Consider the following 16,926-nt stretch of genomic DNA (forward strand, 5'->3'; position numbering starts at 1 on the left):
ATGAGAGGAAAAAAGTCCCAGAAGTAAGGGCCAAACACGTCAGCAATGAATTAACCTTATTACCTTTCTGTGCAGTACAGACTGCTTGTTTTCTTTAACAAAATTTGATTTTGACCCAAGTACAGTTTAACAGGGAAGATCACAGATTATTCACTTGTTTAGCATGAATTTAGCTGTTCCTTTCATTAGTTACCATAAAGAATTTTACATTTTTTGCAGTGGGGGTGGGGGGTGGAGGGGGGGGTGGGTGGGTGAAGAAAGACCAGGAAAAGAAACTGTGAGGTACCTGGTATAATCTACAAGAGTTGAACTAGATCCATCAGCTGCTGTTACTTTTCTTCTCACTTTTCCCTTCGCTTTTTCTTGTTTAACTTTGCTGCTGCTCGGCTCAGGTTTCTCAACAGGTTCTTTTGCAGGTGGCACATTTTCTCCACTCACAATCTTTTTGCCAGTTTCCCGGTTAAGTTTAATCTTTTTTGCGGGGTTGTTAAGAAAAGCAGATTTATCCTTTTCTGGAGTTCGCTCTCCTTTTTCGCCATCAGGCTCGGTCTTCCCCTTCGGCGATGTTTTCGATTCAGCAGTTTCTGGTTTAGAGGCCTTTATGGAAGTGGCTTCATGTTCTTTATCAACCTTCTCATCTGCTTTTCTTTTTCTTTTTTCAGGTTTTGCATCAGAAGGTTTGCTTTTTTCGGCAGGTTTTTTTGACTTGTCCTCTTTGTTGGACGGCTTCTCCGACTTGGTTTCTTTTGGATGGTCTTTCTTTGCCTTTTCCTCCTTGGCTGGTCTGGTTTCTGGGTGATCTTTTGTCACTTTTGGGTGAACTTTCCGTGGGGTACCAAGAGCCTTCTCATCCTTTTGAGAGGAAGATGTTTTAACACTGTCGGTCTTTGGCAACTCCTCCTTCACTTTTTTCACAGGAGGTTCCGTTCGAGGCGATTTTTCACGATCGGTGTCCACCTTCTCTTGGGAAGCCTTAGCTGGTTTTATTATATTGTCTTTCTTAGGAGGAACAGCCACTTCCACTTTCCGCTTTGTCTTGTCAATTTTTGCTTTTGGCTTATCCTTCTCTTTTTTCTCCTTTTCAGACACCGGTTTGAAAGGAATAGAATCTGCTTCCATAGGCTCATCCCTCACAGGGGTGGCATCATCTCTGCTTGGAAGCATGAACAGAGAGTCTGTTTTAACATCTTCTGCTGTAACTGGCTCCCTTGGTTTTCTCGCACCTTCTAACAACTCAGTATTGGGAAATCCTTCATTCTCATCCCCTTTTCTTCTCTTCCGGTGTTTTTTATGTTTATTTCCTTTGCCATCTCCAAGTGGATTTTCCACCTCCTTCTCTTTTGATTTTGTAGGATCTTTGATGCCATGGCTCTCTCTTCCAGAAGGTTTTTCAGGGTAATTTCCAGCTATATTACGATTTCTGTGGCTCTGCCCACCAGGATAATCCTCCCTACGTCCCCGAGCATATGGCGAATTCTCTCGTCTGGTCCCAGGTGGACCAAACCTCTCTGGAGAAAAGTTCTCCCTGTTTACTGGAGGTCGAGGTTGAGCGCCAACAGCATAGCCCTTGTAGAACTTTTCATACCATTCTCTATAGTTCCGTTCCCATTCTCTGTATCTTTCCTTTTCAAATGGATCTCGAAAGTCAACAGATCTGCCATAGTAAGCCTTCATATCATATGGTGGAACTTCTCTGTATCTGTTAAAATACTCCCTTTCTCCTTCCCCTTGAGGTATAGTCCGTTTAGTGGGAGACTGGCCTCTAAATACTGGAGATCTTGACCGTGAATGGTATCTTCTGTACGGGGGTGACCTTGACCTTGAGCGGTGATAACCATGAGACCTTGACCTAGAACGATAGTTACGACTCTTCCCTTTGCCTCTTCTTGGATACGGTGGTGATCGCGAGTAGGAACGAGAATGGGAACGACTAAATGATCGAGAGTAGGAGCGAGAGCGGGAAGAACCTGATCTTGACTTGGAGTAGGTATACGAACTTCTAGAGTAAGACGAAGCACTATAGGGAGACTTGGACCTTAAAAAAAACACAACACAAAAAAAATAAATGGAGTTAATTCAAAACAGTCACTCTCCCCAATCTTTTTCCTCCCAAATTTGGTTTGGTTTTTTTTTTCCTCTCCATATGCTTATGTCAAAGCTTCTTTCAGCTGCTGACATAATACTACTGCAAATTGAAGAACTTGATAACACGTAAAAGTTTCTGCTTACAAGACAGAACAGCTGCTGCTTTGTTAGTGTAAAAACATACAGGAAGGGTAAGTCTATTTCCACTCACTTCTACCACATGAACTACCACAGCTACTGATTGATTTAAGGTGGTGTATACTGGCCTCTACTGGTACGTGAACGCGCACATTTTTTTACTACTCAGCAACTACATGCAGTGCAAATCATTTTTGTTGCAGTAAGATGCAAAAAGAGCAAGTCTTAATGGCTACAGTGCAGTATCAAACATCAAGAAAACATGATTTAGCCTGAGACAGTAAAGCTCAACTTTAAAATGCCAGCTTAGTCTATTTAATTTCACTACTTATTTGGCAATTTGTACAGGATGCAAAATACTTGTACTGCAATATTTCATACAGGACTATTTAATCAACACTTCTAGCCAGATGTCCTAGCAAAATTTTGCACATACCTCTAGCTCTAACCGAGGATAGTGACCACATTTCAGGAAAAATCATATCTAAAAGCTTCTGAACTCAGCCTCTAGTAATATGACTCAATGCCATTACTCCAGGAAAGATACTGACAGCCTTACTAAGAGAGCTATTCAGACTCCTGCCCAAGTGATTTTTGGGGATAGAAAACATCAGGTACCCTGAGTTTTTTTTCTTCACAAGTTTTTCTTTTATTATTTTTTAAAGAACCATTTCACATTATTCTGCATATGTTCATTAGCATCATTCCTCCTCTAGAAGTCCTTCACCAATTTAAGACTTCCTTAAAAACAGGTCTGATCTTTTAATTCCTAAGAAAAATTTAACAATGTCAACAAAATACTAGCGTAAGCCACCAGTTTGCAGTCCAGGTTAAAATCTCTCCGTGTATCCACATGAGATAAAAGAGGAAATGAAGACAATTTCTCTCACATATCTCCTCCGAAGTGCTTTGAGGTAGTGGTTACAATCAGAATAGGGAGACGCAGAAAATCCAGCAACTACACCTATTCAGTTTCTAGCCTCCTCGTGGTTGTCAGGAGGTGAAGGATGTCATTGCAGAGAAGCTTTAGCAAGAGACGCCTGTTCCTTAACAACTGCTGCCAAATTATAACTATCAGTCAACTGTAATCTCTGCTATATTTGAGCTAGTAACCTACATACGAAACTCCTATCACTGCTAATCCCTTGAATCATTCAATCCATCTAACGATAGAGAGGTGGAGTGAAACTCCTCCTGATTCTTCTAGACAATCTGCTTCTCCATTACGGACATGTAAAGCAGTTACCTGGAAAACGAACGCCTACGCTCCTTTTGAATCTTTTTATATTCCATCAATTCCTTAGCAAAATCATTTGTAAACTCATCAAGTTTGGACTTTTTCTTTTCCCTGTTAAAATAAGTTTGACCTTTATTACAATTATAGTTTGACCTTTATTACAAAAAGACATCAAGAAACAAAACATGGCCAATATGAGAAAATGTATACTGCATGCAAATGCAAAAGGTGAACATCCTATTTAAGCAAAAACAGTTTAGAATTCCTATAAGTTATAGGGAAAGTTTTAGAATTACATTTGTCTTGTTTTAATTTTGTATGTTTACCATCTGCAACGAAAAAGTATATTGGAAAAAACACTATGTCATTTTTGCTTATGTCAGATGCACTTTAGTGTAACTGCAGTCCGATATGCTACCGAAATACAAAAATGAAAAGCAACGCAACTTCATTGAGCCAAATACTTACTCCTCTTTAAGTCTCCGTTGTTCTCTGTAAAACTCCTCCCTAGATAAAGGAGGTGCTTGTGTCGTTGGGATGGTATTTGAATGAGCCGTTTGCACTGCTGTTGGTACCCAAGCTGATGACATGTTTGCAGGAGCTGGGGGATATCCTGGAGGGGGGACAGTGTACCCAGCAGATGGAGGCTGACCCGGTGGAAACTGAGGAGGAAACTGTGGTGGTGGCACCCCCGGTGGAAGAGGAAGTGCGTGGGGTGGTGGAGGATACAAGGGAGGTGGAGGCACAGGCACAAAGACTGGTGTTGATGCTGGCAGTGTTGGGGCCTGAGTCCTTTGGGCACGTTCGCTATGCGGGCGTCCTCGATTTGAACTTCTAAAGAAACCCAAAAACATGTGTCACTGTTTGTTACACTCTGCCCTGATTTTAAAGAGGAAAGCAAATGAAGCAGGAGCATGGTGGCGAGCACTTCTTGTTCTCAACTTCAGCATTTTTCTCCCTGCTTTCTCTTCATTTGAGACTACGCTCATTTCTTGATCCTCATACTTGCCTTCCACGTCCTCACCCCCAACAGTTCCCTCAGTCTTCTCTCCTTATACTCAGCTTTGCAACTGTGGGTGGAGGCTGCCCATGCTTAAGAAACTCCCATCTCCCATGTGCCAAGTGCCCACTGCTCCTCTGCCACTCCTTGATATGCTTAATACTTCACACTTGTGATCTTCAAAGTACTGCACAGCTATTAACTAATCTCTCCACCTTCTCTTAACTTCTCCCACATACACTTCCTATGTTGTTGCCTCATGATGATGTATTTGGCCTCTTCTTATCCCTGAATTGTTATTTCCTTGCTTACTGAATTTGAGATTTTAGATCATCTGTGGGATGGATCCTAGTTTTTGGTTTGATTTATCTTTAAGATTTTATAAGCACAATGCTCCCTTACAATCTATCTATAACAAATATATACCAAAAGGAAGGACTAACTTGACGCTGCAATGATAGATGAAACAGACTCCTCTCTCTCCAACTGAGAGAAAGCAGCTTGGCTGTTTGAGATGACTAAACTGAAGAAATTTAGAATTGTCATAAAATAACAGCGTTGACTTTTCCAACAATTTGCTCAATCAGTGTCAACTCAGTTGTTGAAAAAAGAATGTTGGAGGCTGATTTCTATTGGGAAATCAATTTCTTCAGCTCTGTTCAGCCAGTAATCAAAAGGGTGGCTTTCCATCTGATCTTTTAATTATACTTAATTTTTATATGTAATTATGGTTTCCTCAAAAAGTGTTCCTTTTTCAGAGTCCTCTTTTCAATTATGTACTGGAGTTTTACTTTAAATAATCTTGCTGAAAGCACAGATCCCCTTTTTTAAAGCTAATTCAAATTAAGCCATTCAAAAATTAATTACCACTTGTATTCTCTACAACTACCTGTGCATACTTATTTCATAATAAATCAGCTGTTGTGCAAGTTATGTGTTACGGCCTCATTTAACAGGTTACAAGCAGTAATATATTGAATTTCTGTAGAATACTTACAGTTCCCAGCCTGGTCTGCCACCTGCTGAGCGAATTGTACCGGCTCTCATTGGATGACCTTTTGGTGTGGAGAGGGGAAAAAGAAAAAAAAAAACAAAAAAAAAAACCCATTCAGTTTATCTGAAGGTAATTTTTTAAAAGAAATTCTAAAGTTACAGTTACTTACCAGTTGTGGGTATTGATTGTCCTTGTGGGCCCAGAAGACTTGGTAATGCTGGTTGTCTTAGTACAGGAACCTGATAACCCTTGTGAATAAATGCAAACAGTTAGAAAACAAGCTCTACTAGAATACAAGAATCATTGCATACGTTGAAATAAAATTTACCTTCTCTTCCAACAAACTGCTGATCGACAGAGAGGAAGATTTAGAGAGTTCAGCGGCAGTCACCAGAGCAGCAGGAGGTATAACAGTATCGGCATCACTACAACAAAAACCCAATGTTTTATTATTCAAACATTGTTTTGAAGTGCTACTTGAAATATAAAGTCCAAGGTGAGAAAAGGCTGACTACTGTAAATGGGAAAAAAAATTTAAAAATAATCTTCACCAGGTTTACAAATGTGAAGTTGGCCGATTCCAAATGAAGCACTGATGAGAAAACTGTTTGGGACTACTGGCATTTAAAAAGGAAGCTCACTGGAAAAATATTTTAAGCTAGCTGCACATGAAAGGATTAGAGTATGTATAACCCACTCACTGAATCTGAGTTTTGGAAGATGCAAGAACTGAAATTCTATTAGGAAATGTTTACGTGCTAGTTCAGAGGCTGCCTTAGAGGTTCTTTTGAATTGTGATCCTTTGTATTCAACGGTACAGCTGAGCCTGACAGTCTTCTGGACAGAGCAGCTACTTACATTCAAGGCATAAAGTTGAAAGGATACAAGCCCTAAAGAATAGTACAGACTTTTAATGTATTTTCATGAGACTTCATGGGGTCACAAACTTAGACTTTCATGTTTGTAAATACTTCAAATTTACAGTGTTTCAATGTTTATTACGCGTCACTGACTACACTGTGTATTACTGAGGATGGCTCACTTATCATATAGATGATAGAAATACTGTAGAAAAAAGTAATGTGAAAACACCTGGTCAATTTTACCTATAATCATGCTTTCACACTTTTCATGAAAATATTATTTCCTCAGTACTAAACAGAAATTAATGCACTCAAGAAGGTTTGACATAACTAAATGGTTACTTTAGGAATTGCTAGCCACTTAAAAATCCAAGGGCTCCTGGGAAAAAAAAAGCTCCTCTTTCAGGGTAAACCTGTACTGAATGACTGATAAGGGAACCAAATAAGAAATACTTCTGAGAAAATTCTTGCATGAGGTGCACTTCCAACTTATCAAAGCATCCTCATTCAAAGTAAAAACAAAAAACAGAACTTCCACAATTATCTGGAACTGTCACCAACGATATATAAATCGCTGAGAAGCTCAAGAAGAAGAACCTAACTAAGCATTTTGGTGTCTTTTATATTCATGTTGATCTACAGATTTACTTACCGAAAAGGTCCATCTGGCTTTTCACCACGGAGAGATAGGGACACTGCTGGAGGGAGATCAGAGACAACAACAGAAGACGGGTTTACTGGCAGCCCAGCTGCCACAGATGACTGACCGGGGGCCAACGATGACAAAGCAGCAGAACGAGAAGCCAGAGAAGCTAACGGAATCATTAGTGGATCCTGCTGTCTGGAAATTGTTGGCCGGAGTAGAGGCTGCAGGTTGCGCGTTATTGTTTGTCTCATTAGGGGTGGTGGAGGTGGCGGTGGTGGCGGCGGCGGCTGCTGCTGTTGCTGCTGAATCTGCTTACGGAGCCTTTTTGTGTAGCCAGTTTCATTTTTGAAGTTGTTCACAGCCTAGAGGCGGAAAAACATTTACAGAAAGGTAACATGAAACTTCAGTAGATATATGAACAGAAGCCTCCACAGAGTAAAATTACTTGTGTATTGCTGTAAATGCTATTAATCCTAAAATAAATCAACATACAGATATGTGAACACATCACATTAGACACGGATATTAATAATTGGTAACTCAGAGTATCTGTACTCAAAGTACTTTGGTGTTAACACCAAATTTGAAAGTGAGGCAATCACGTAAAACAAGAGTGCGACCTGGATTTGCCAGATTGTCTCTAAAGAGTTTTAAGCTTCTGTAACAATAGATAATGTATTTGAAAAGTAAATTTAGCCTTGTTCAATTTAGCCTTGCTTAAGGAGATGTAAATTAATATTTTCTTCCCTTTCAGCTTTTTACAAATAGGACTTTTCTTAGAAAGAGTTTACATAAAAGTCATCACGTTACCTGGCGTAGGAACTTGTTGGCAATTAAAGCATCAGGAGAAACATCTGTCTGATGACATGTTGGGCACGTATGTTCCTCAGACTCCAGTAGTGCTGTTCTAATACCTGTGAATAATTAGAATCATCGAAACAGTTTTTAGCCAAACCAAGGAAATTTTTTGGGTTCTAATCAATTATAAAAACATGTATATGATTAATGGGTGAATATGGTCTTGAATTGAGAGAATGAAGCTATATATGTTCAATAGTGCAAAAAAATTTCTAGTATGCAGCAAATAACAATACATTTTTGATATTTCACTGTTGTAACATTTGAAGACGTGGAGTAGGCTATATCTTGACGTTTCAACTAGTCTTTTTTCCACTATCTAGTACAGTGAGAAGTCAACAACCTCAAGGTTAACGAATAAAACACATCTCAAAATTAACGATTAGCAGGTTTGAGTTCTGAAGGTTTTAACCAACTCTTCCATGGAGAAGCATGTGGATTAAACGCCTAACTATCTGTTTGTTGCAGACCACAGTAAGTCACCAGAGTTGGGTATGTAAATTGGTATGAGAGAAAGGGCTGTGGACAAACTAAATGCATTTGATATCTAATACTGTAATCACCGGCACAATTACGCACTCTTCTCATACTCATCTTTCCGCATGTAAAGAGGATTTAACTAGATACACAAGAGGGGAAAAAAAGCTTTCTGCCTCTTCTTTTTTTCCCTTTATATGGAAAGGGTCCTTTCCTATTCAGGGTATACTCAAGTATTAAATAGAACTGGTAACAAAGTAATTTCATTATCTCCTATTTCTGCTTTCAGAAGATCAGAGCTGATGTTTTGAATTAACAAACGTGGGAGTAACACTTACATTCGTCACAATAACTGTTTCCACAGCAGGGAATAACAACTGCATCAGTCATTATATCTTTACAAATGAGACATAACAACTCATCTGGAATAGGGTCATCTTCTTCTGAGGAGGAAGACGGCTCCTCTGGTAAAAAGGGAGGCTTTTCCTTCTTTCCTATAGCATAAGCTTCCCTGGAGGGGGAGTGGGGAAAGACAAAGAAAAAAGTTAAAGATGGGTAAAGGGAAACTTTTCCAAGCTTTGATTTTATCAAAGGAAGATAACAGATAGAATTCTTCTCACTCCACATCACCCTTCTAAAACACAAGCATTTAGTTTAAACTGCTTTTCTATAGCCAGAACACTAGAAGAGGGAGGGGGAACAATTTTCCTTCTGCAGAACTCTCCCATTCATTGGATCAACTAAGAAATTAGCTCAGACTAGAAAAATATTTTTTTGGCAGCTAGAAATCAGGTGAAATGAATCCCACCTCTCCTCTGCCAGCGGGTAAATGTAAATTGCAGGCTCAGGATAAAGCTAGTCTCGGAGTAATTACATTTTACAAATGAAAGAAGTCTATGTTACAGCTTCTACAAGAGGAGATCCATGGCAGAAAAACAGAAGTGCTACCAAGCGCATTTTAAAACAGCCACTGTTCTCTCAGCACACAGTAGTATTTTCTTAGTTTATAACAACAGGAAAACTTCAGTCTGTTTCACACATGGGATTTGATAAAAGTCAGAGGGGGAGGAAATCTCAATCCAACAGCTATTTGTTAAATTTTGCAAGGAGCCTTTGAAACATAAAACAGAAGCAAAACGAGCTTTCAAAGAGAATGATTCCAACTATAAACACTACTGAAATGTTTTGCAGAAACAGATTCTTGGCATACCACAAGTTTAACCAACTTCCAGGAGTATTAACAATAGGATCACCCTATTTTAATATTAGAAAGCATCATAGATTTTAAGGTTAAGATACAATGACAATGCTTCCTCCCCTGTCATTACAGACACGGGCCAACTTGGTTGCATTGCCACTCAGACATTTACGCACGTTCTCTCTTGTTCACTTTTTGGTCAGTCCGATTAATTCCATACTTACGCATCAATAGTTGGTATTGCATATTTTCCAGTGTTTGTCAGCATAGCACCCTTTGTATTGGGATCTTTCACCTCCATCATGAAACTCCTTGGAATTCCTGTGCTCTTTTTAATTCTGGGAACAGACTCAAAATTTTTGTCCTGTTAAGAGAAGAAATGCAGACATATCTCACCTTAAGATTTAAAATGAGATTTCAATGATTATTTTAAGCAGCAAAAGCCTTTAATCTTCTCCTTTTACCTAGCGTAAGTGTTGCTCAACTAAAATACTTATTTCCCTACATGAATATAGCCAGGATGTTCCAAAGGCTTGAGCAGTGTTTTGAACTCAGTCAACATTCTTCGGGTTAACTTCAGGTTCCTTAGGGGTGAAATATCCCCCAGCTCACCAGCCGCGCAGAGAAGAGACACAAGCCTGCTCCTCCTCCGCAGCGCAGCTCAGAGCGAGAGCCTGATCCGGTGCTCTGAACCACTCACTGGGGAAACTTGTATTCACCATCTGTGTGTGACGCTTGAATTCATACCTCATGCGTCTACATTCAGTGACTAACGTTAAATGGCACGAATACTCAAACCAGAGACTCGTGTCATTAAAACACGCAAATATTCAATAGATGGGGTCATCAGAAACATCATCTTTTTATACGAAATACTAAAAACTGTGAACTGTCATTAGAATTAAAAACAGAGAATTTTTTCCAATAATATTGAAATATATCAAAATATACATGAAAGTTCAGAGAAAGATCTATAGAAATATTTAATGCCTATGACCTAGAAAAAAGGAAATTTTACATTTGTAATTCCAAGTTTCCCTTGTATTTTGAAAGGCTTTCCAACATCGTCATGTAACTTCTGTATTTCACTCCAAGAGAAACAATTCTTAATACGAATATTCATGTATTTGTTAAGTAACTGCCAAGGTAAAAAAAATTAAAAACTAAGGAACACCAGAAGCCCCCCACAATCTTACCCCATTTGTTGGGCAGTTCTTTATATAGTGGCCAGGTTTTCCGCAACGAAAGCAAGTATACGATGGTGGAGGTGGACCCAAGGGTTTCTTCATGTAACTAAAAGGTTTTTGGGAAAAAAAGAAAAAGGCATGCATGTGTGTCTCTTGTTAAACCAAACATCTCTACAATTTTTCCATAATCTTCAAAGAACAGATTTGACACTGTCAACACTTACTTGATTGGATCATATTCATGGCCAGACTGTGTCATCATAGCTTTTATTTTATCTTCTTCGGAAGCATTGGCTTCAGCCAGATTGGCAGTCTGTTTAACAGGTAATTATTTGACACACACATTAGAAACACATTTAAGCCCACACAGCCAAAGACAACACCACTCATCCAATCCTGTAAAGAGCAGCACAACGCTAGCTGAGGTTGCATGAAAACAGCTGCTTATATACAATATATTTGTCCTGAAGATTCTGGGGAGTCCTTACGCCATTACATGATGTTTATGTGCCTGTTAACCTACTTGAAAAGAGCATTCTTGGGCACTCCAAACCTTAGGCTCTGTTTGTACCTTACATAAAAGACTTGTGTAACCAATCCAATTTTCTTCAAAGTGGACTGAAGCTATGTGTAGAAAAAAATATACTATCCAGTATTTTTAAACTGATTTTTAAGCTCCAGACTATTTCAAGGAGAAAATATCCACTGTACATTTAATTGAGAAATATGTATGCAAGTATCATTATTTACATTTTGCAGCATTAAAAGGACACGCAACTTAAGAGTCAGGGAAGTTGGTTTTGCTTGCTGAAATGCAGCTTCTGACACAGAAGCATTAAAAGGAATCAAGCTTTTCATAGTCCCTCAGCAAGACAAAAAAATTATTTTCAGCAGCAATTTGACCACCATGTGCTGTAGGCAGTCCAGACTGCATGTTCCCCCCCAACTTCTTCATATTAAGTGACTGAACTACAGTACGCAAAACCTGCAGTTTTTTCCAGTTGACCGTGTCCTTTTAACACACAAACTGTAATATAAACCTTATGCAGAACTAGATCTTCAAATTATCGAAGCCAGCTGATTTTTTTAAGTAGTATTTGTTAAAATGTTTTTATTACACACTAGTCCAGATACAAGCAGGGTCTAAGGGAGTGACTGTAAGTTATTTGGACCTTCAAGCACCTATCATTCAGATCAACCACTCATGTTTTTGTTTTTATATGCATTCATTCACAAAAGCAACCAACTAGTTTCAACATTTTATTAAATGGTTGTTTCATATACACAGTTTTTTCTCAACAGTAACATAATCCAGGTCGACAGCTATGAAACCATTTCCATTAACATTTACAGAAAACTTTACAGATACTTGACTAATTTGTTTGAACCCAAACGGTTTACAAAATACATCCCAAAACCACAAAACATTAGTAGGAATAGACCAAAATTCAAATATGGCATTTAATACATAGTAATAATAAAACAGAAAACTGTTAACACATTGCCTCCATGCTAAGCCAGTCTGCACTAAAGAGGTTAGAGTAAGTAACAGTTTTGAGCTGCTTTATGTTATGTTCCTGTATTTTTCTGAAATTATTAAATTTTCTCAAAGCTTAAATGTGTATACCACTTGGACAGTTTTTCACATTTTAGAGTAAAACTTCACATGAGTTTACAGAACCAAGGACACGTTTAGGGACAGCACTAATGGAGACCAATTTATTTTGGTGGCTACCTTGAAAACTAATTTTTTTTTTTCCAAATGTACACAATTTAATTTCTGCAGTGAGAGAGGGAAGAAGTTACCAGTGGGAAGATATTTCTCTTTCTTTGAAATGAACTCCAGCCTTTATTTTCAGAAGAACAAACTAGCTACTCTGCATTAGGCCCTGCCTTCTCTAATCTTTATAACTTTAAAGACTAGTAATTTAATTGGCTAGCACTATGCCTTTTCACAAAGTGCAATCACTAGTGCTTTCCCAGACAAAGTTACACATTGTTGAGCAAAAAATGCAAGCAGTTCCATAGCAAAACATGGCATTACAACAGTTTCAGAAGGTCACATCTGCTAATATGCCACACATACACATTGGTATATTCCTATAAACAATTAGGTACATTTACACAATTTACAGTCTGCGTTCAAACAAATTAGATTGTGTTGTCCGCTGTATATATACTACAATTTATGAATTGTGCAGCATTCAAAGAATGGATCTATAACTATAATGACTAGAAATTCAAAAATAGCCATGCAATTGTCCATGTTACAGAAACGCTTCTATTTTGGCTGTTGCAAACCCCCCTGAAATGTCCATAACTTACAGCCAATTAAATTCTTCTGTAAAAATTGTGTTAGTTTCCAACGCAAAATTAACGAAACGCATGAAAAACGGTAAACAGCTTCTGAAGTGCTTCTTCTTTGTGTCTTGAAGATGAGTAATACTGCAACATTATGTTGAGGCTGATAAGGTACTCCCCTTCTATCTTCCCAAACTGGGAACTACTCTTTACAGGATAGTATCAAAATATACACACATTTTAAAGTTAAAATAAATACTTTAAATTATTAAAAATTAAAGTTTTGTTCAAATTACAACAGTTATCCAGCTATAGGTCACAGTATAAGATTTAAAAATATGAAGCAAACATGTTTTTTTTAAGTATTTGACAAGAATATATATATACCTTAGTAAGCTGGGCCAGAGAAATAGATGCAGAAGAGTCATCAATCTGTTCACAAAAAATTAAACACATATTCAAGTTCTACAATCAAAACATAGCAATCGTTAACCTCTACTGTAGTCTGAAAGTCTGCACTATATCCTCCGAGTGTCACTGAAAGAGGCATTTCCAACCTAGTGCAATTTGTATTTGTTCAAAACAAAGCCCAAACCTATGACAGCTTAGGAGTGCCCATGTGGTTAATGAGAAGGAACTAAAATAACCAAACCCGCTTGAGATCAACTTATTGCTCCACAATATCTCAGAGAGGGACCCCTGTCAAATGCTTACAACTGCTTAAAAGTCGAAGGGGTAAGGAAGCTGTCAGTTTTCAGCTAAAGAGGATTTAAAAAAAAAATTAAGTTTATTTGAGAAGGACGCATCACTACAGGAAACCTATTTTCATTGTAGTTTGTACAATAATCAGTTAATATCTCATCGTTTATAAACGCACATGGTTATGCTTTTATGAACAGAGTAGTTGCCTGTCAGAATAAAGCACAGGCATATCAGCCCTGAAACACGAACTCTGCCCATCCTGTCAGAAGTTTAAAAATGCCAAACTCCCCATACCCCACAAAACCCAAATAAAAACACCAATCCAAAACATCAGCCATAAAAGTAACCCACCACTTTGTCTAGAAAAAAAAACCCTGCTTGAATTATTTAAAGGTGTTTATCATGACAGAGTAGCCTATAAAAATTGAGAAATTTTATCAGACCACAGGCCATACTACCCAAATCAGTTTGGGAAGTGTGAGAATTTAGTATTTTCCTTGCTATCAGACCAAAAACAATTTTTAATAGCAGCCCACTACTAAATGAACAAAAGCAAGAAAGTGTAAAGCATACTCTTGATGATGAAAACATGGATCCAGAGCACAACCCTGTAATTTTTTTCTCCATTGCAACCACACTCCTCCCTCCCAGCCACCTACTGGAACAGCTTGCAGGAATGAAGTCCTCAGGCCACTGGTTAGTAATGGACTGCAGTGTTCATTGAGAACTAATACTGTAGTGCAGTTTTTCCACAAGTAAAAAGGCTAACTTACCTAGCTCCTTTTCCAGTATATTGAATTATATTATGCCACAAGCAGCAGTTAAGCTCACACTAGTAAAACATTATCAGGAAGACACTCGAATCACTGCTTATTATGTCTTAAGTTGTTCAAAAACGTAGAATTAAATTTCAGAATGTAAGCTGAACAGCTCTCCTCAAGAGGTCACTGAATTGATCAGAAGAGAGATTAAAACCTTTCCTTGGAAAAAGCTCTTGTCCTTTATTACCTAATGTAGTGGAAGAATTCAAGGGAGCAGTTTTAGCAGTCTCTGGGGAAAAAAAAATCTACATGCAGAAGACGATTCCTCACTCCAGTTAAACATTCCTTCTCTACATGTTTAGGAAAGCACATACAACATTACTGTATTACTAATGAAAAAGTTCTTGAAAGTGTGCCTTTGGAGAGGAACACCCAGATCTGGAAAGAAACCTTCTTTCCATTGCAAGTCTTACCAGAAGATTCAACTTTCCTTCTTTTCAGAACATTTTGTACCTAGTTCTGTTCAAAAGGAAGTCTGACGAAGTATTTTGAAGCTTCACGCTCCATATGCCACTTTTTTACATGTGGAAAAACAGGCCTATGTTCTCTCATGGCAGGCACAACCACTATCATTCTGTGGTTTTTCAGAAGGAAACGAGAAATTAGGAAAGCTCTCTACTGGAGCCTAGCATTAAACAGTCCAGTATTGACCAGTAACTGAAACATAACAGTTCATAAACTATTAAATAGTTCTTGTATTTTTTTTAGGAAGCAGTTATATGGCCTGTAGGTGACAGTCTAATTTCTTAAAGGAGGTGACAGCACTGCTTTCTACTAAACAGTTATCAAAAGCAGCAAATAGATAATTAATGTACTATTTAGTATGTTTGTCCAACAGCCATCTTCCAAAGATCCTACATTCTTGTCTTTTTCCTTTCAATTTCTACTGAAGTATTTCCTGCCAGTCCCTCAAATCAGTCAAGTAGAAACAACATCTCCATGAAACTTGTATACAACCCTAAGATAATACTGCAGAAGAATTGAAAAAACCACAGCCAAACCAAAACCAACCCCACTCCCCCTCAACCAGAATCGATAGTCAATGTATTAACTCCCATTTCAAACAGAAGTCTAAACAGAAACTAACATAAAGCAAGTGGGAAAGGGAAAAGAAAATAGGAGGAAAAGGCTAATCTCGCTGCTGGAGTGCTACATTTAAATTACAGTGGTTTCCTAAAACCCGATAGCTTGGCCAAACTAAAAATTCAGCCAGGAAGGATCACGGTTGTGCGTGATGGGGCTAAAACAATGGGCAAGACTCTCTGCATTTCTGCAGCCTCTAAGGACAAACACCAACTAGAGATCCTCGCAGTTACTGAAACAGTAATACTAAAACAAAAAGGATCCACTTTCTTGCTTTGGCTGTAGTAACAGTAGGACAGCAGCACAAATTTGGAAGTGTACAATGACAGCTAACATAAGAGCAAGACAATGAAGAAATATTCGAAGTATAAGCTTTTGTGCGTCCTTTTTAAAAAAAAATCGTAACTAATTGTAATTTTGCTGCTTTACTGTTCAACAATAATTGGCAAGCTTTCCAGTGATTTATTCCTACCACACTAAGAACCAGGTTCTGCTTTGAAATACATACAAAATATGTGTATTTTAAAAAAACCACAAGCAAAACCCCCACACTTTAGACCAAGACTTGAGTTAGCTTTAAGAATGAAGCTAATTGTGTCCCCACCATGAGAAGCACCTGAGGCTGCAGTGCTTTTACAGTGAGAGAGAGGGAGAGGACTTGTAAAGGGAGATGCAAGGCTTCCACCCTCCCTATAGCTACCCACAACCCAAATCAGGTACAGTCAGAGCAAACAAGAAGGGAATGGTTTTGCTTTGCCTTACATTTAATTAGTTCTAACTAACACTAAGTCTTCCCTCCCACTCCAGGATTTTTCCTTTTTTTTCTTTTTTTGAGACATCTTTGTTAGCTTATGGTAAGATGCTACTTAGAAATGTAATACAGACATGCCAGGGAACACACGAGGCTAAAAGAATGTTAACTTTATTTAGGAACATGTGATTTGTGTTTATACACATGCTAGTAAACAAAAAGAAAAATAACTGTTTTCAAGAAATAAAAACCCATCTGAATTAGATCAAATACTATAAGCGTGGTTTACATAAATGCATTACATTAACTACTAGGGTCACTGGGCCAGTTAAACTAACTCAAACTCACAATGAGAGGCTTTCATGTCCAAAAAGGAATTCAAATCAATCAGCAACAGAATTACGGATGCAGATTTAGACTTAGTGTTTTTAGACCTACACACAAAAAGTTTTCGATTTTAAGTTGATTGTATACCATTCCGCGAGAATCAAGGCTGTATTCTTCACAGAACACAGACCCAGAGTTCATGAATTTCTAGATTAAGTTATCCTAACAGCTCATCAAGTGATCAGATCCAATGATCCA

The 16,926-nt window shown here is 38.2% G+C and overlaps 1 protein-coding gene across 4 annotated transcripts in view; it reads right to left on the reverse strand.

Moving 5' to 3' along the window:
• RBBP6 (RB binding protein 6, ubiquitin ligase) overlaps positions 1–16,926 on the reverse strand; it is a 31,839-nt gene that overhangs the window by 2,863 nt on the left and 12,050 nt on the right. For 2 of the 4 annotated variants that reach the window (XM_076351532.1, XM_076351531.1), the window contains 13 exons: positions 13,372–13,416; positions 10,908–10,996; positions 10,693–10,789; positions 9,721–9,860; positions 8,637–8,809; positions 7,774–7,877; positions 6,970–7,325; positions 5,783–5,879; positions 5,624–5,702; positions 5,458–5,515; positions 3,929–4,294; positions 3,470–3,571; positions 287–2,035 (listed from right to left, as the gene is read on the reverse strand). In XM_076351532.1, the coding sequence (XP_076207647.1) occupies positions 287–2,035; positions 3,470–3,571; positions 3,929–4,294; positions 5,458–5,515; positions 5,624–5,702; positions 5,783–5,879; positions 6,970–7,325; positions 7,774–7,877; positions 8,637–8,809; positions 9,721–9,860; positions 10,693–10,789; positions 10,908–10,996; positions 13,372–13,416 (3,455 nt within the window). The remainder of the gene's footprint in view (positions 1–286; positions 2,036–3,469; positions 3,572–3,928; positions 4,295–5,457; positions 5,516–5,623; positions 5,703–5,782; positions 5,880–6,969; positions 7,326–7,773; positions 7,878–8,636; positions 8,810–9,720; positions 9,861–10,692; positions 10,790–10,907; positions 10,997–13,371; positions 13,417–16,926) is intronic. The other 2 variants (XM_076351534.1, XM_076351533.1) reach the window with 1 other exon arrangement.

Source organism: Aptenodytes patagonicus, chromosome 13 (genome assembly GCF_965638725.1).
Source record: "Aptenodytes patagonicus chromosome 13, bAptPat1.pri.cur, whole genome shotgun sequence".
Classification (NCBI taxonomy): domain Eukaryota; kingdom Metazoa; phylum Chordata; class Aves; order Sphenisciformes; family Spheniscidae; genus Aptenodytes; species Aptenodytes patagonicus.